At 58.9% G+C, this 14,936-nt stretch overlaps 1 protein-coding gene across 7 annotated transcripts in view; it reads right to left on the bottom strand.

Moving 5' to 3' along the window:
• Positions 1-14,936, bottom strand: part of LOC122394332 (nuclear hormone receptor FTZ-F1-like) — a 67,069-nt gene that overhangs the window by 8,778 nt on the left and 43,355 nt on the right. For all 7 annotated transcript variants that reach the window (XM_043391128.1, XM_043391129.1, XM_043391131.1 and 4 more), the window contains one exon: positions 664-1,217. In XM_043391128.1, coding sequence (XP_043247063.1) covers positions 664-1,217 — 554 coding nt within the window. The remainder of the gene's footprint in view (positions 1-663; positions 1,218-14,936) is intronic.

Below are 14,936 nucleotides of genomic sequence, written 5' to 3'. Positions count from 1 at the left end.
CGAGCCGCCAGCCGGCCCAACGACTCTCACTCTCGACGGCAGCGAGCGCGTCTTACCACCGGCGTCTGACATTGACCCAGTGCGCGCGGCGACCACTTTCGCTGCGGCCCGGCGCGCGGTCAGGGTCGGCCGCCGCCGGCGCCGTCGACTGGTCTCGGTGGTGGGCGGCGGACGCGCCGCCCGGCCGGTCGGTCGGTCTCGGTCCGTTCCGTCCAATGGCATTTCCTGTCTCATCCGCGAGCAGGCGGTGCCGCCATTGCCGCGCCATGGATTACATTAGCCAGACAGCGGCGGCGGTAAAAAAATGGCCGTCTCTCGGCGTCGACGGGGTGACGCATAGAGGGTACCGGCTCGGCGCGGCGGTCCCGTCAGACACTACCCAGACGGCCGAGGTCCCGGCGCACGGCGAGCGACACTGCCAACTTCGTCCGAAACACAGCACAGCTGGGCCCGCCGCCGGCGCCGAGCCGCAGACGGTTTTTTGCCACTATTTGGGCGGCGCGATAGTCGGTTCACTGGCGTTCTGATGGCTTAGCTCGGCGATTGGCGCACGATAGCGCTACACTCGGCCACTATTCAGCCTCACTGCGCGCGGGCGTCATCGCCATCCCGCTCCACGCACACATTTCATCCAGTATCGTGCACCGCACACCCCGTACTCACCCGGAGATCTTTGAAGAAGACAGAGTTGCGCGCCCAGTCGACTTGTGTGAAGAGATTGGTGTCGAGCACCTTGCAGAGGAGCTCGAACAGGTCGACCTCGCACTGGTTGTAGGTCTGCGTCTGCAACAGCCGGAACAGCTGCTGCTGCCACTCACGGTCGTCCAGGGAGGCCACCAGCTCACGGATGATGGTGGGCACGTCGGTGCGCCCGGCGCCCCACGGCTCGAGCAGGGCGCTGCTGCCGGCCGGCGCGCCGAGCAGCGGCGACGGCGACGAGTCGGGAGACGAGGCGGACGTGGAGCTGAGCACCGGGTACTGGATCTCCTGTTTGATGGTGATGTTGGAGCCGTTGCCGGCGCTGTAGGTGATGGGCAGCGAGGTGGCAGGTGACGGGTAGCTGATGGTGACCGCCTCGGAGCCGACCGGCGGCAGCCCGACGCGCTGCGGACCCATTAGCTGCCGCTGCCGGATCTGCTGCATCTTGCGCGCCCGGTCCCGCTTGTACATGGGGCCGAACTTGTTCCGTCCGCCTCGCATCCGGTCCTGGCGCACAGCTGCAGACACACAGAGAAGAGGCATGTCAGACTCAGCGAAAGCTAATGCAGGGCAAGTAAGTGCAACCCACATCGTGAGTCGTTACACGCGAGGGGAGACTGCAACGGAACACAGGACACAGCACCTCCAGACAGAAACGAGTACCTAAAACAAACAGACACGACTGAGACAGACACACTGGACACGAACGCCCTTTCCGTACGACACACTTTTCGATACGTCGTCCGTCTCATGGTGTACAGGACATTCCTCGCCAGTCCAGCACGGCGCTGGGCACTGCGCGACATGCGGAGAAAGTCGCTGACAATAGCCAGTCGGACAATCCTTTTCCCCCGTAAATTCCCGTCCTGTTCTGCCGGAGACGTCTCCATGGCTCCGAGTGTCTGTCGCAGGGGACCGGTGCCGTCCGCCGGCACTATAAATCGGACAGGGTTTCACCGCGCTCCGAGCTGACAAACACGGCTCTAACGGGCTGCCGGCGGCGCGGACAGCCACGCGGCGCGGCGCACAAACAGGAAGCGCTGTGGATCGGCACACTGACGCACCGGCACGGCACCGCGCAGCTAATTGTCACCGGCTGATGGACCGCGATGGAGCGCCGTGGAACGGAACGCACGGGTAAGAGCGGCGCCGGGAACGAGTACGAAATCGCCAGGAGCGACAAACATCAGTGGACATCAGAAACCATCGCTGCTTACTGAAGTCAGCAGCATCTGCCATCTACCGTCCATCCCGACTCCATATAGACAGCAATCAGCGGCGGAAGCAGCTCATAGAGCCTACACCACGTCCGTCGCGTGAAAGGCGACACGGATCTGCAGAGCGGTGACGAGACGACGACTGCGGCAGAGAGCTGGCCGTAGTGAAAGGCCGAGATGTAATCCTTGTTCCGAGATGAGCGACCACCGCCGCCCTGAGATCTCATCGGGTGGGACGGGGGACGCCTGCTGTCTCAGCTGTCCCACTAGTCGGCTCCAGAAGCCCGCCCGCAGAGACTCACACGTCGGTGACGGCCGCTGTGCCCTGATTTCTGCAGGACACTGCGGGGTGCCGGCCTGAAGAGAAATCGACGGTCGACACTAACCCGGCCACCCGCCCTGCCGCCTGTCATCCGGGACTGGGCCCGGTTAGCACATTCAGAGATGGACTGATGGATGAGACGTGCACACCGCACATTGCACAGTGCGGTGCAACGGCAGACCAGGACGCGCTCACCCGGTCCGCTTGGGATTACCGCTGCGAACGGTCCGGGGGGGGGGGGGGAGGGTGTGACAGGGTGACGCCACCACCCGTCCCGGCCCGTCTGACAGCCCGGACCGGTCGCTGCAGTCCCTGATCCACTGCTCTAGTGATTCACATGGCGTCCTTCCCGCCACGTCCATAGACCGACACGGCACGTACGGACGGCCGAGTGGCCACATCCTGTCTCACACTCCGCTCCTGCACCGAGCCGGCGTCCCATCACGTCCCGGTGCACCCCCAAAACCCGGCAGGACAGGCAAACTCATCGACGCCGCTGACCCCAAAACGGCCCTATCGCCAATTTGGCCGGTGACGCGGCGGTGCGGGCCAGCAGCACGGGGCGGCGCAGCGGGGTGGTGGGGCGGCGGACACCCTTTCACATCCGTTCGGAGCCCGGTGACCGACATACGCCCGCTGCAGGACCGGCCCTCACGCCTCCCCGGGCCACGTGAGAGAGTCGTGAGTGGGCTAATGACGAGCGCGGCCCACGCCGGGCCGGACAACGGCTGTCGGTGACTTGGCGGCTCAGGGCAGGGTACAGAGACGGCATTGTGCAGCGCTGATGAGAATAAGACTGTGCACTGAGCAGCCCAGGTACCCAGCCCAGGGACTGCCGAGGTGGTCGAGAGCGAGGGGTGAGTGGGAGGCGTTTAGGCATGGTCTCACGGCATCCGAGTCACACAAAACCGTTTTACCAATGATAGAAGCGCGTCAGAACACAGTCAATGCGTACAAACTCAAACTTTTCTCGTGTGGGGTAGGTACGGACGCCAAGCCACGGCCAAACCCTGGTACGGCGTCGAGCCACAACGAGCGCCAATCGACGCCGCCAAACGTCCGGCCTGGCCTGGCGTCCACTGCACACTGGGCCGGGGGCCCGGAAAAGTGCTAGAAATTATCTGTGATTGAGTTGTTGATCTCAGTGACAAGCAAACATGCTAAAAACGAAGTGGGGCTGCTTAACCCTCGCCGGACCTATTGTCGGACCCCCCACCCCCTCGGCCGGCCGAGGGGGAGGGTTGGTACGACCCCTTTTCGCCGTTTCGCCCCTAATGGAGCTAGAGCCTCGCAGAAAAAAACCAGCGTGTGCGCCGTTTCAAGACGGAACGATTGATACCCGATTTTAAGGTCCCAGGTCAACCGGTAACCTCTGAGGTGAAGTCAAAAAGCCCAAGGTGGGTTTGGTTTTTGGTAAATAATTTCGCAAAAAATGGCCGCAGAGCAGCGATTTTGGCACCATCGTGTTCGCCTGGCTCAGGCGCGTCGAATGGTATACCTTTTGTCCGGGTGAGGTCAACTTAAGGTGTTGACCTCGAGTCAAGGTCAGGTCAGAGCCCATCAGGCCACGAACTTAATCGAAGGAAGTCGTATTGCATATCATTCGATTCGGTAGGTCTTTCCGAGTCCATTGGTGGCTTTCCCGAGTCGCTGGCTCAATTTGATCATGAGTTATTGACGAGAAACTCCTATGACCGTAGTGACGTCATAAATGACGTCACGGAAGGTCAAAAATGCAAAAGTAAAGCATCGGATCTTGCAAGGAGTGCATGAAATCACGATTCCGTGTGCTTGAGATAGTTTGAGATCATTCCATGCGCAAAAACAATAGTTTCCTTATTTCCCCATTTACTTTTAATGGTGAGGTCACGTGACCTCGAAGAGTAGCAGGCATTAGCTAAAATTGCGAGTAGGGCATGACAGAGAGATGATTAGTGGTTTGTATGGCATGGTCATTTTTAGCGGCTCGAAATAACATTTCTCAAAAAGTCTAACTAAAGAGCAAGTTGTTGTTGATTATCACCGACTTGTGTTTGGGGGTTAATAATGACTGAATTTTTTAGTTTGGCCCAAATTTTTTGACAGCATTGTGTGCGTTGATCAATTTTGAGCTCAGGGACAAATATTTTATTCAGATTATACGCGTTTGTTTTTCACAACTTCCAGCGCTTTAAAGAGCGCCGGGCCTTCAGTAGAGCGGCGAGGTGACAATTGCCCCTACATCATGTGGTTTACTGGCGCATATCTCGAAAAGTAGCAGGGAAAAGCAGCAAAGCACCTATATGGAACGAAAGATGAGTAATCAGAGGCTAGTATAAAATGTTCATTTTTAGCCGCTCGAAATCACATTTTTATAAAAGTCTAATTAAAAAAATAGATATGATTTTTAATTACGTCTTGCAGCTGCTTACAAAAAGCTAGCTTATCTTGCAGAAAAGCGATGCAATATGTGAGAATGATGTTGGCACAGTGAACAACAGTGCCCTGAACTAGTCGGACAGGAAATTTCGTTCAAAACGACGATTGGTCAGCTAATAAATTACCACTAAAGATCATCATGAAAATCGGTAAATGTGGTGACCACTAGAGAGTCTAAATTGTCTTGTGTTTGGTGACAACTGACGACCTCAATTTTGACCTTAGGGAAAAACTGGCATCGGAATCGTATTCTTCGATCAATTTGGGATTAACTGATACCTATTTTGTTCATATTGCGGACAGTCAGTTTGGGGGAATTTCTAGCGCTTTTTCGGGCTGCCGGCCTACAGTGCACTGGCAGCAGGCCGCCCGCCACACGCGCGGTGTGGATTACGGCTGCACCGTTTGGAGCCGCACTCCTGAACGCTCGGAATGTCCAGAGTCCAGTTTCACGGAGGCGGGGAGGGGAGTTTTTCCTCATTGCAGGCGCCGCTATGGATTGCAGCGGTCCGCTTTATTTTTGTACAGCTGTAGGGTCGTTTGGTCCGGATTCAGTCCAGAGGAATAGCTCCATACCGACGGACTAGTTGTGACCACAGGTCATCTTCGAGATACTGCAAGACATCTATGAGAAAGCGTGGGAAGGGTGCAAGCATGCGTGCGGGTGGGGAGGGAAGGGATTAACTTTGACATGGCGCATGAGGACATTTGACCGGCTCTGGCTACAACTTCCTATTGCATGGGACCGTTCAGGTTAGCTGCACTGTAACGGTCAGGGGACAAATGATAAAAACGCCCATTGTATTCGCACCGGCGCCTAACTAGGCCGCCCATGCTGTTGGGACGTTCAGCGTGTCATTAGTTACACACCGGGGTGATTCCGAGCGGTCAGGGGTGTCATCATACCACCGCTCAAATTCCCCCCACGCCCACGCGCTCGGCTACAGCTAATAACGGTCCTCTGCGCGGCAGGTGTTGACGACAGGGGCGTCCCGCTCCGTCCCCGTTCGTCGGCGCCCCGCCACCCCAGTGCCCCACCGTCAGCCCATACCGATCCGATCACCTCCTCTCTCCGTCGCCCCGTCTGTCTCCCCCAGCGGCCCACATTCCGCCATTGAGCGGTGCGCCGTCCCTTTAAATTGGCTCACCGGCGCCACACAAAGGCCGAGCCGCACGGGGGAGGGGACGCGAATAGCGGGCCCGATCGGAGCCGGCGGGGCGCGAGGGGGTCGCGGACCGGGCCGGCCGGCCGGCGAAAGTCGGTCCCGCTACACTCCATAGAGTGGGTACACAGTGGCGAACGGTGCCGCGCCGCGCCGGGCCACGCGGGCCCCACGCAGCTCAGCAAACAGGCGCCGGCCACCAACGGGTGCCGCCGGTGCGTGGGTGAAAGCTGTTTGCGCGTGCCCTGCCACCGGGATGGAGACGCCGATCTCTACAGAGATGGACATGACGAGCGAGCACGAGCCGTGACCTGTCCACGGTCCCATCAGCAGCCACTCCAGTCGTCTCCCGCGGCGGCAGAGGCGGCGGCGACGGCTCGTCCGGTGCGCGACACACGTGAGACGCGCACAGACGAGCCGAGACGACACAAATGCCGAGTGAGGTGGGCCGGAAACGCTCCGTCCAGGGGATCCAATCGGCCGACCACACGGGCCGACCACTGGGAGAAATCGCGGGCCACGCGGCGCGGAATGAGGGCGACTCAGGGGACCGAAGTCGACCGGAAAGAGGCGGACGTATCGGATAAACCAGACAGCAGGGGGCCGTGACAATACCGGCAGCTAAGAGGCATTCGAAAGACGGCTGTTGACGTTGTGTAGTGGACGGCTGACGTGCTCTGACGACCCCATCCCTCAGCACGGCACCTAGGATGACGGCCTGGTGCCGACTGCAGTGGCGAATAATCCATCACCTTAGCAGCAGCAGAGCAGGGCCACACACGACTGCAAGCCAACCGGCAGCAGCGGGCGACAGGCGGCAGCAGTAGCTTATTAATGAACCGCCCAGCACATCCACCCGTCCGTCCCGCATCCATCCACGGTGACGGGTTCACTTGACCATCAGCACACTTGGCATTCCACAAACCATAACGGGCTCCAACGTCATCTACAACAGTCCACAACGCACGCTGCATTGGCGGGAAGGGGACCCGACGGCGACACACCAAGCCAAAAGAGGGCCATTTGTTCTCAGAGTGACCGGGCTGGGTCGAACGGAACTCATTGCACCAGCTACCAACGCAGGATTATCAGCTGGGGATGGGCGGCGGATCAGGAGGGGAGAGGTAACGCGAGCCTGCTACATGCAGTAAGCCGGGATCCACAGCGCCAACTGGCAGCAAGTCGTCACGGATGGAGTGAGAGGGATGAATGGTTGAACACGTCAGAGTGACGCCAAAGCCCCCGGAACTCGACATCCGGCGTGCGGAGCGGAACCGGCCGCATCTGTTCGCCAGGAGCGGCCCGGCGTGTACCCTTCCTTCAACCTCTCCGGGTGTGCCCTGTCAGCACTCGGCCCAGCCCGCTGCGCCAAACTGGGGCACACAAACACCCACAAAAACGGCCGGCACAAAACTCCACCGTAAGCGGATGGACAGAGGGCTATTTTCGCAGCTGCGCCGCCTCCTCAGGCGAGATTGATGCGGCCGCGGTGACGGCGACACATTGGCGCCCCCCCCCCTCTCCTCCCGGCGTGCACCGTGCAATGTGCACGGCTGTCGGGCGCGGCGCACCCGGTGTACGCCGCCGATCTGGGTCACCAGCGGGCCAGCCGAGCGCGCGCGCGCCGAAAGTGAAGGTGCACAACTCGAACGGCAAGCGCGCCCGCCCGCGCCAGCCGCTGACGTAACCGACGCTCCCGCGGCCGCTGCCTGAATGGCAGATGGCCCGTCGCACACTGGTCGGAAACGCTCCAGCGAGAGGCCAGCGGCCTTTCCGCAAAAGTTTTTTGCTTGTTATTCCACAACTAGTGAAGCAAACTTCATAAAACTTTGCATACCTTCTCTGTCATATGTAAGCTATGATTTGGATGTCAAGCACTAAATATATGACGTGAATCTGCTAAGTTATGACGTCATAATTGAGTATAATACAGGATCTAGCACCACTTTAAGTCAACAAGGGAAATTGGGAGCTGCTATTCGGGCACCGGGAATGGTTTCATGCACTCCTTGCAAGGTCCAGTGCTTGACTTTAGCATTGTTGACTTTGCGTGACGTCATTTATGACGTCACTAAGGCCATGTAAGTTTTTCGCCAATAACTCCTGATCAGATGGAGCTAGAGAGTCGGGAAAGCTACCATTGGACTCAGGAAGACCTGCCGAATCGAATGATATGCGATATGACCTCCGTCAACCATTTTCGTGACCTGGGCTCCGACCTGAGCTTGACCCGAGGTTAACACCTTAACCCTCGCCGGCACAGGGGGGTTGATGCAACCCCCCCCTAAGGTTTTCGCGAATAACTCGCGTAAAAGCGGCCGATCGCGACGAAACTTTCAGTACCCTCGCATTGATCAATTTTACACCTACCCTGAAAATTTCATGATCCTGACCCCAATGACCTTTGACCTGTGACCTCTTTTCCGTGACCATGTTTGGCCGAAATCGCGATTCGGCGTATGTCGGCTCGCATTAGCCGCGCGTTTGCAAGCTTTTCGTGGTTTCAAACGTTTAAACATGTGATTTGATGTTGCTCCCATACATTAGGATGGGTGTCAAGGTGAAGGTCAGGTCAGGTCATTGACCTTTGGTGACCTCGGGTGACCTCGGTTCACTTTTTCGAGTTTTACATGTTCTAGGCTAGTTTTTTTAGCTGAATTTTAATTTAGCAACCATTTGAACATTTACGAAATAGTTTTGGCGCCTTCGTAACATGTTACGAAGCTGTCAGAGGCGGTTGACACGTATTACGAATACCCGTCACAACCCCTACCGGTTGACCTGACCTGACCTGACCCGACCTGGTCTAAATGCTTAAAGACATCATCTCTGATCAAAACTAATACGATATTCGTGATCAGCACCCCGGAAAACCACATAGCAGCCACAATTTACGACTTTCTAACAGGTCCCGATTTTCCCGGTTTTCGGGTCATTGACCTGACCTGGAAGGTCACCCGATGACCTAGGACCTTAAAATTGGGTATCATCGGCTTCCTCTCGTGACGGGCAACACGCTCCTTTTTCCGCGAGGCTCTAGCTCGATCAGGGGACAAACGCGAGGGGGGTCGTACCACCACCCCCCCCCCCTTGTGCCGTCGAAGGACGCAAAATGGCCTGTGCCGGACTTCACCCGAACACCAAGTATAGCATTCAACGCGCCTGAGCTAGACAAACACGATTATGCCAAAATCGCGGCAGTGCGACCATTTTTGGCAAAGTAATTAACCTAAAACCGAGCCCGTGCCTTGTGGCACTTACCTGACCTAAGAGGTCACTGGCTGACCTAAGACCTTAAAATCGGGTAGTACCTAATTTTTGCGTCTTATAACGGCACACAAGCTTGCTTTTTTTCCGCGAGGCTCTAGCTCAATTAGAGGCGAAACGGCGAGGGAGTTGTACCAACCCTCCCCGGTCAATGTAGAAAACCAATCGGTCCGGCCAGGGTTAAATACCGGAATTGTGATCTAATGTAAAAAGACGGCCCAAGGTAACCCGACGTCAGTGACAGGTGTCCTATATTTGCAGCGTCTTATATTCACGAAGGTTTCAATTTCCACTTTCTTCAGCCGAGTGATGGTTGTCAATAGCCGTAATCGCCACGCAATATGTGGAAGGCTTTTGGTGTCAATACATACATAAATGCATACATAAAACGCGCTTTTCACAAAATTCATAAACTCAAGCGCATCTGTTTTTAATGACCAGTCAACTACGCATGGATGCGTGCAGGCCACACAGGTCAGCGTAAGCCGTGCGCGGCGGCCGAGCCGAAACTGGGGCGGGGCGGGCGGTAGTTGGGTAGGAAGAGCGGCTCCTGCAAATTTTGCGCAAATATGCGCAGTTAGCTTTTATGTTCCCCTGGAGTAAATTTAAATCCTACTTCATCTCACAAAAAATCAGAGTGGAACTAGATGGGACTACCTGTTGTTTTCTTACCTAAACTTTGCAGTTATATTCCAGAATCACTGTAGGAGAGCCTTCATAAAAAAGCTATAGTACATCTTAGTTAGGGAAAAAGTATACCAAAAATTTTGCACTGACCAGTCGGCAACTTCATAACGAACATTTTGATGCATAATATGTGGGATTTCAATTTAGTGTCCATCAGCAATAAGACTCTGAATATCCGGCTCAAGAAACCTCTTGCTCCGCGTCAGTTTGCGAGTTCTGGGATACCCCATCTTCGGGGGCTGATTACAGCTATTTTTGGTCATCCGGATTAGTTTTTTTGGCCTAAGTATAATAATTTGATCAATTTCAAATCGATCTATATAAAAAATAATCCGAAACTCCGGAATCGCCCGTGGCCTCTCGTAAGGGCGTTTCCGACCAGTGTGCGTCGTGGCGCGGGAGCCGCTCACGAGGAGCGTGACACGATGGTGGCCGAGAGTACCGCCGACGGGTGTAGTTGCATCACGGCGACCGCACGGCACAGCCCGGCGGTAGACGGAGCGGCTAGCGCGGCGGCGGACGACCAGCCGGGGACAGGGGTTCTATCAGCTCTCAGCGAGATAGATTCGTAAGCGCAGCATCGAAACGCATCGGGCAACTGCAAATGGTGATTGGTCGCTCGCCAGCAGAGGCGTCAATGACTGGCACATCATCGACTGACGTGACCGACGCGACGGTCCCATTATCACAGTCCAGTTGGCGCACATTTCCAAATTGAACAGCTAACTGATTACGGTACGGTCGGCCCTCACAGAGAGCAGGGTGGGGCTCCACGCGAGCACGCCATTTCAGCCCCACCCGCATACGATATCGTCAACGATGGCTCATCAGTCATCACCACAGTATGTGAGGCCACGAATATAAAAACAATGCAACAGGAAGTTATTGGTGTCCGTGCAGTTCACGCAATTGTGTGCTAGTCGTCGACAAAGACATACGGCACGAATGTCCCTCGATTCTCGTCAAGAGATGGCGCTAGCGATGAGCCTTGGAGGGAGCTGGCAAAGCCTCGGGACCTAATCAGAGAACCAAGGAGCGAGAGAAAGAAACGAGGTGAGGAAACAGCTTCAGAGATCGATCATCATCGATGCAGACCACTGACCAGTATTATGGGTATAGTGAAATACCTATATACCTTAGCGTAGACCGGCAGGGAGAGGGGAAGGAAGGGAGGGAGGACACCAATCACCGTCGGCTGTCAGTGTGTGTTCCTATTCCCAGCCCGCCGGTCGGTCGGTTACCACGCGGGGCGGTAACAGGCCACACCAGCACCCCTCTGTCGTCATGGAGCCGGTGACTGGGCCCTCACCGTTCGACACGCAGCCCGTCCCGTGGTGGCCCAGTTCTGGCCCGTCCCCCGTCACACAATGGCCAGTCCATCAGCAGTGGCCACAAAGGGCGGCGCCGGCACCCGGCACCCGGCGGCGGCGCGGCTCCCTCGCTCGTTTCGCTCAGCCGGCATCGACACGCACACGGCGCGCTCGGAGACAAAGGCTGCGCACCGCCGCGCCGCCGGCGCACTGACCCCGTTTTCTGGCGCTCGATACGCGCTGCCGGCAGTGCTGAGTGTGCGTGCAGCCTGCCGGCGGCAGCGCGCCGCCCCTCCCAGTCCTGGCTGATGGCCTGGCCGGGCCTGCCGTCGAAATTACCACACCGGGCCGCTTACCCAACGGTCCCTCCGGTGTGACGGCGCGCCGCGGCGCCCGGAGAGTAAGTAGTTCGACGGCGGCGACACCAACGGTAGACAGACGGCGCCCCAGGTGACAAGGCGTCACAGCCGCGTTCCACCTCCCGCCCCCCCCCCCTCACAGCCGTCGCCTCCGACGGCGCCGACGACGGCGACGCGTGGCTCGAGACGTCGGGCGGGTCCAATGAGACTGTGACCTAGATCGGGCCCAGCAACACGCCCCTCCAGCTCTCCCTTCGAGCAGCCGACTGGGCTACCGACGGGGGGGGGGGGCTCCTTGGCTGACCCAGTTCCCAGGAGAGGGGGGGGGGGTAGCACGCCGTCGGCGGGTACGGTTTCACGGCGTGGCGCGCCACAACTGCAGCCGGCGCGCCAACTGAGATCACATGGCGGGCCGGAGTCAAAACACGTGTCGTCGAGCCACACCCGGGGCGGCCCCATCCGACACGGGGTGCGGCGGCCCGCTGCAGCTCGGCTGTCGGTGGCACAGCGCACAGCGTGCAGGGTCTGTCGGCAGTCCATGTGGGATAGAACCAAACCGTCCACAGTCCAGCAGCTGTCCCAGCCCGGCGCCGGGGGTCTGTCCCCGACACAGCCCACGCGGCATGGAGCGGCGCACGGCGGCATAGCGCTCGCCGCGTGCAACCGACCGACGTGACGCAACCGGGCCGGCGCGGCGCGCGCGCGCGGGCGGGCGGGCCATTGTGTCACCGGCACACGCGGCGCCGAGTTTAGAAAGTCACCGCGCTGGAAAATGCCTGCCGGACACATTAGCCGAGATGGGATCGCGGCGGTGGCACGGTCGGTGATGGGAGGGGAAGGTGATAAGACTGCAAGGTGTTGCAGGTCTGGACAGCGTTACCCACCGCTCTGCAATGAAACTTTACAGCTCAGCCACTGAGCTTGGGCGCGCCGACGGTACCGGGAGCCCAGCCGGCCAACCGGTCTCTGTCGGCTCCACTGCTACCCCAGTGAGCGGTATATGGTGCGACACAGTGCCGCCGTGCGCCGTCCGGCCGGCCCCACCAAAACACAGCACGACCATTGAGCGGGGGGCGGCCGGCCGACTGGCCCGCCGGCCGCCGGCCAGACCGGTCTGACGAGTTCGGTCACACGCCAGCACATCACAATCACCGCCTGCAACGGCCCACCGGTGCATGGCAGTCGCGGCGGCCGCAGTCGCCGCACGACGGCAAAACGCCGGCTCCTCGCTCATGGCGCGGGCTACTCCGACCCAACACAGCCGCTGGCCGACCGCCAGCACCCAATGCATCAACATTTACAGGGCGGTGGCGGCCGACTGGCTATTCAGCTGATCTGTATATTTTGAATGGGCAGCCCACTCGGGACCGGCGCGTACATAGGGCTCGGCTCGCCGCGGCGGCGGAGGCGCAGATGGCAGGCCCTCAGGTGGTTAAATATGCTGTCCCACAGACCGATGTGCAGCATACCTATAGAGAAAGACAGGAGCCATAGCGGACTGCGCGTGAGGCAGTTTTGCGAAAGCAGCTGGGCACGACGAGCTGCTAATGTGTCGCCACAGCATCACTCGCTGCGTCGCTTCAGCCGGCAGACTCAGTCACACAGTAGTCGAGCCCTCCGTGAGTCCGTAGCCGGCTTATCCACTGCGTGTGACCCGGGGCGAACCATTCGTCCTCTGATGAGCGGCGCTCGTTACCGGGCGCTCCGATCTCCATCCCTCCACGCCGCCGCCCGTCGCCAGTGAAAGGACTGAGCGGCGCGGCGGCGCGCTGTACCGCCCGCCGGCATCGGAGACGGAGACGAGTCTGAAAGCGAAAGCGCAGCGGGCCGCGCCGCTCGGAGATGGCTCTGGCCGGCCTGTGGGACGGGGCGGGGAGGGATGAGGAGGCTGTGCAGCGGCACGCATACCGACGACGGCCCTCCATGGCCGCACACGCTCCGGGTCACTGCACTGGGTACGGCCGCTGACCGGCGCGCCGCGGGCCGGCGGCCAAACCAAACGGCGCCGCCTCAGTCTGCCACCTCTAGTCCCACTCACTGGCCAGCGGACAGGATACCGAGCAATCGGCGCCTTCAGACGATCCTCACACACACACATACACACCAGAGGGATGACCGCATCTAAAACAAATCGCAAACACCCCTAAGGAACGCCGACATTATCGACTCGCTGTCGGATCTCCACTACGCCGCCCTACGTTTGACATGGACAAGGCGCCCGGGGCCGACGCGGTCGACCCACATGAGTCGATCACCGCCGTCAGCAGCCGAGAGCGGTCACTTCCTGATGTGACGGTGACCAGACCAGCCCAGACGCAGTGAGATGCGGGACCAGACCAGACCAGACCGCGGTAGTCCGGACCAGGGAGATCCTGGTCCCGACAGAGACGAACGGCCGTGATCGTTGCACTAAAGGACACGGTGCTTCCTGGTGCAGTGTGACAAAGAGGGGTCTGTTGATGCGGTGAGTGGTCAGCCGAAGGGCGAGGGTGGTACCGACGGCCGACCACACCCAGACGTTCTCGGTTCCTGCTCGCCTGTGACCGCCAAGGCCGGCGGTGGTCCGAGTCGAGTGAGCCGCGAGCAGTGCGTCACATCACACAAACGGCTGCACAGCGGGACACAACAAAGAGACGGTCACCACAGCCCACTCCCGGATATTGAGGCAAAAAGTCGCGGCGCAGACCGGAGCAAAATAAATCAGACTAACCAAACATCCAAGCAGACACTACACTTGACGCACCAGACACTGGACCACTAGCCATACGTCGAGCACGGGAGGAAACGTCCTCACAGCCAGCTCTACCCGGAGCCGCCGGCGCCCCGGACACCGCCGTGCTGTCAGCGCTCGTCACATAAATCCAGTCAGCGTCGTTCCGGCAATCCTGGCGGCGCGGCCCCGCCAATTGTCGGCGGTTCGAGCGGCCACTCATGGCGACTGAGGCGCAGCAAGCTGGGCCCGGCGCCGGCGGCATGTTGCGGCCCACCGTCGCAGCAACCTACGCCCGGAGCCGCAATAGGCGGGCACAGAGTCGCAGCATGCTAGGACCGGCATCACTGTTTCAGTAATTACGCTCGCAGCTCAAATCGATATAAAACAGTCAAAGCCAAGCTGCTTCGATTCGGGAGTGATTTGACACGCACGCCATGAGCCACTCATTCAAAACGTCGACATGCTGAGCCAGACGGTTCTGCCACAACCAATAGGCGACATCAAAGGGGACTCTCAGCTCCAACTCCGTCCAGAATCTTATCACTGAGAGATCAAACGCCGTCGGTCTTAGTTCCATCGGCGCGGCCGTTAACCCCAGTGGCTGAGCTATGATTCAGCTGCTCTGGCTAGACCGTCGATGCCGGCTACACCTGGCCTCATGCCACGTGTGGACGCCGGGCCAATGGACATCGATCGGATCCCGCACGCCCGGCGGCGCCCTCGCCAATTGGATTAGCACCGCCGCCACGGTTGAGACGACATCAGACGGAGACGACGACGC

Source organism: Amphibalanus amphitrite, unplaced genomic scaffold (assembly GCF_019059575.1).
Source record: "Amphibalanus amphitrite isolate SeventyFive unplaced genomic scaffold, NRLGWU_Aamphi_draft 000585F_arrow, whole genome shotgun sequence".
Lineage (NCBI taxonomy): Eukaryota > Metazoa > Arthropoda > Thecostraca > Balanomorpha > Balanidae > Amphibalanus > Amphibalanus amphitrite.
Note: the sequence above shows the minus strand (reverse complement) of the source record. Positions and strands in the feature narration are given on the sequence as shown.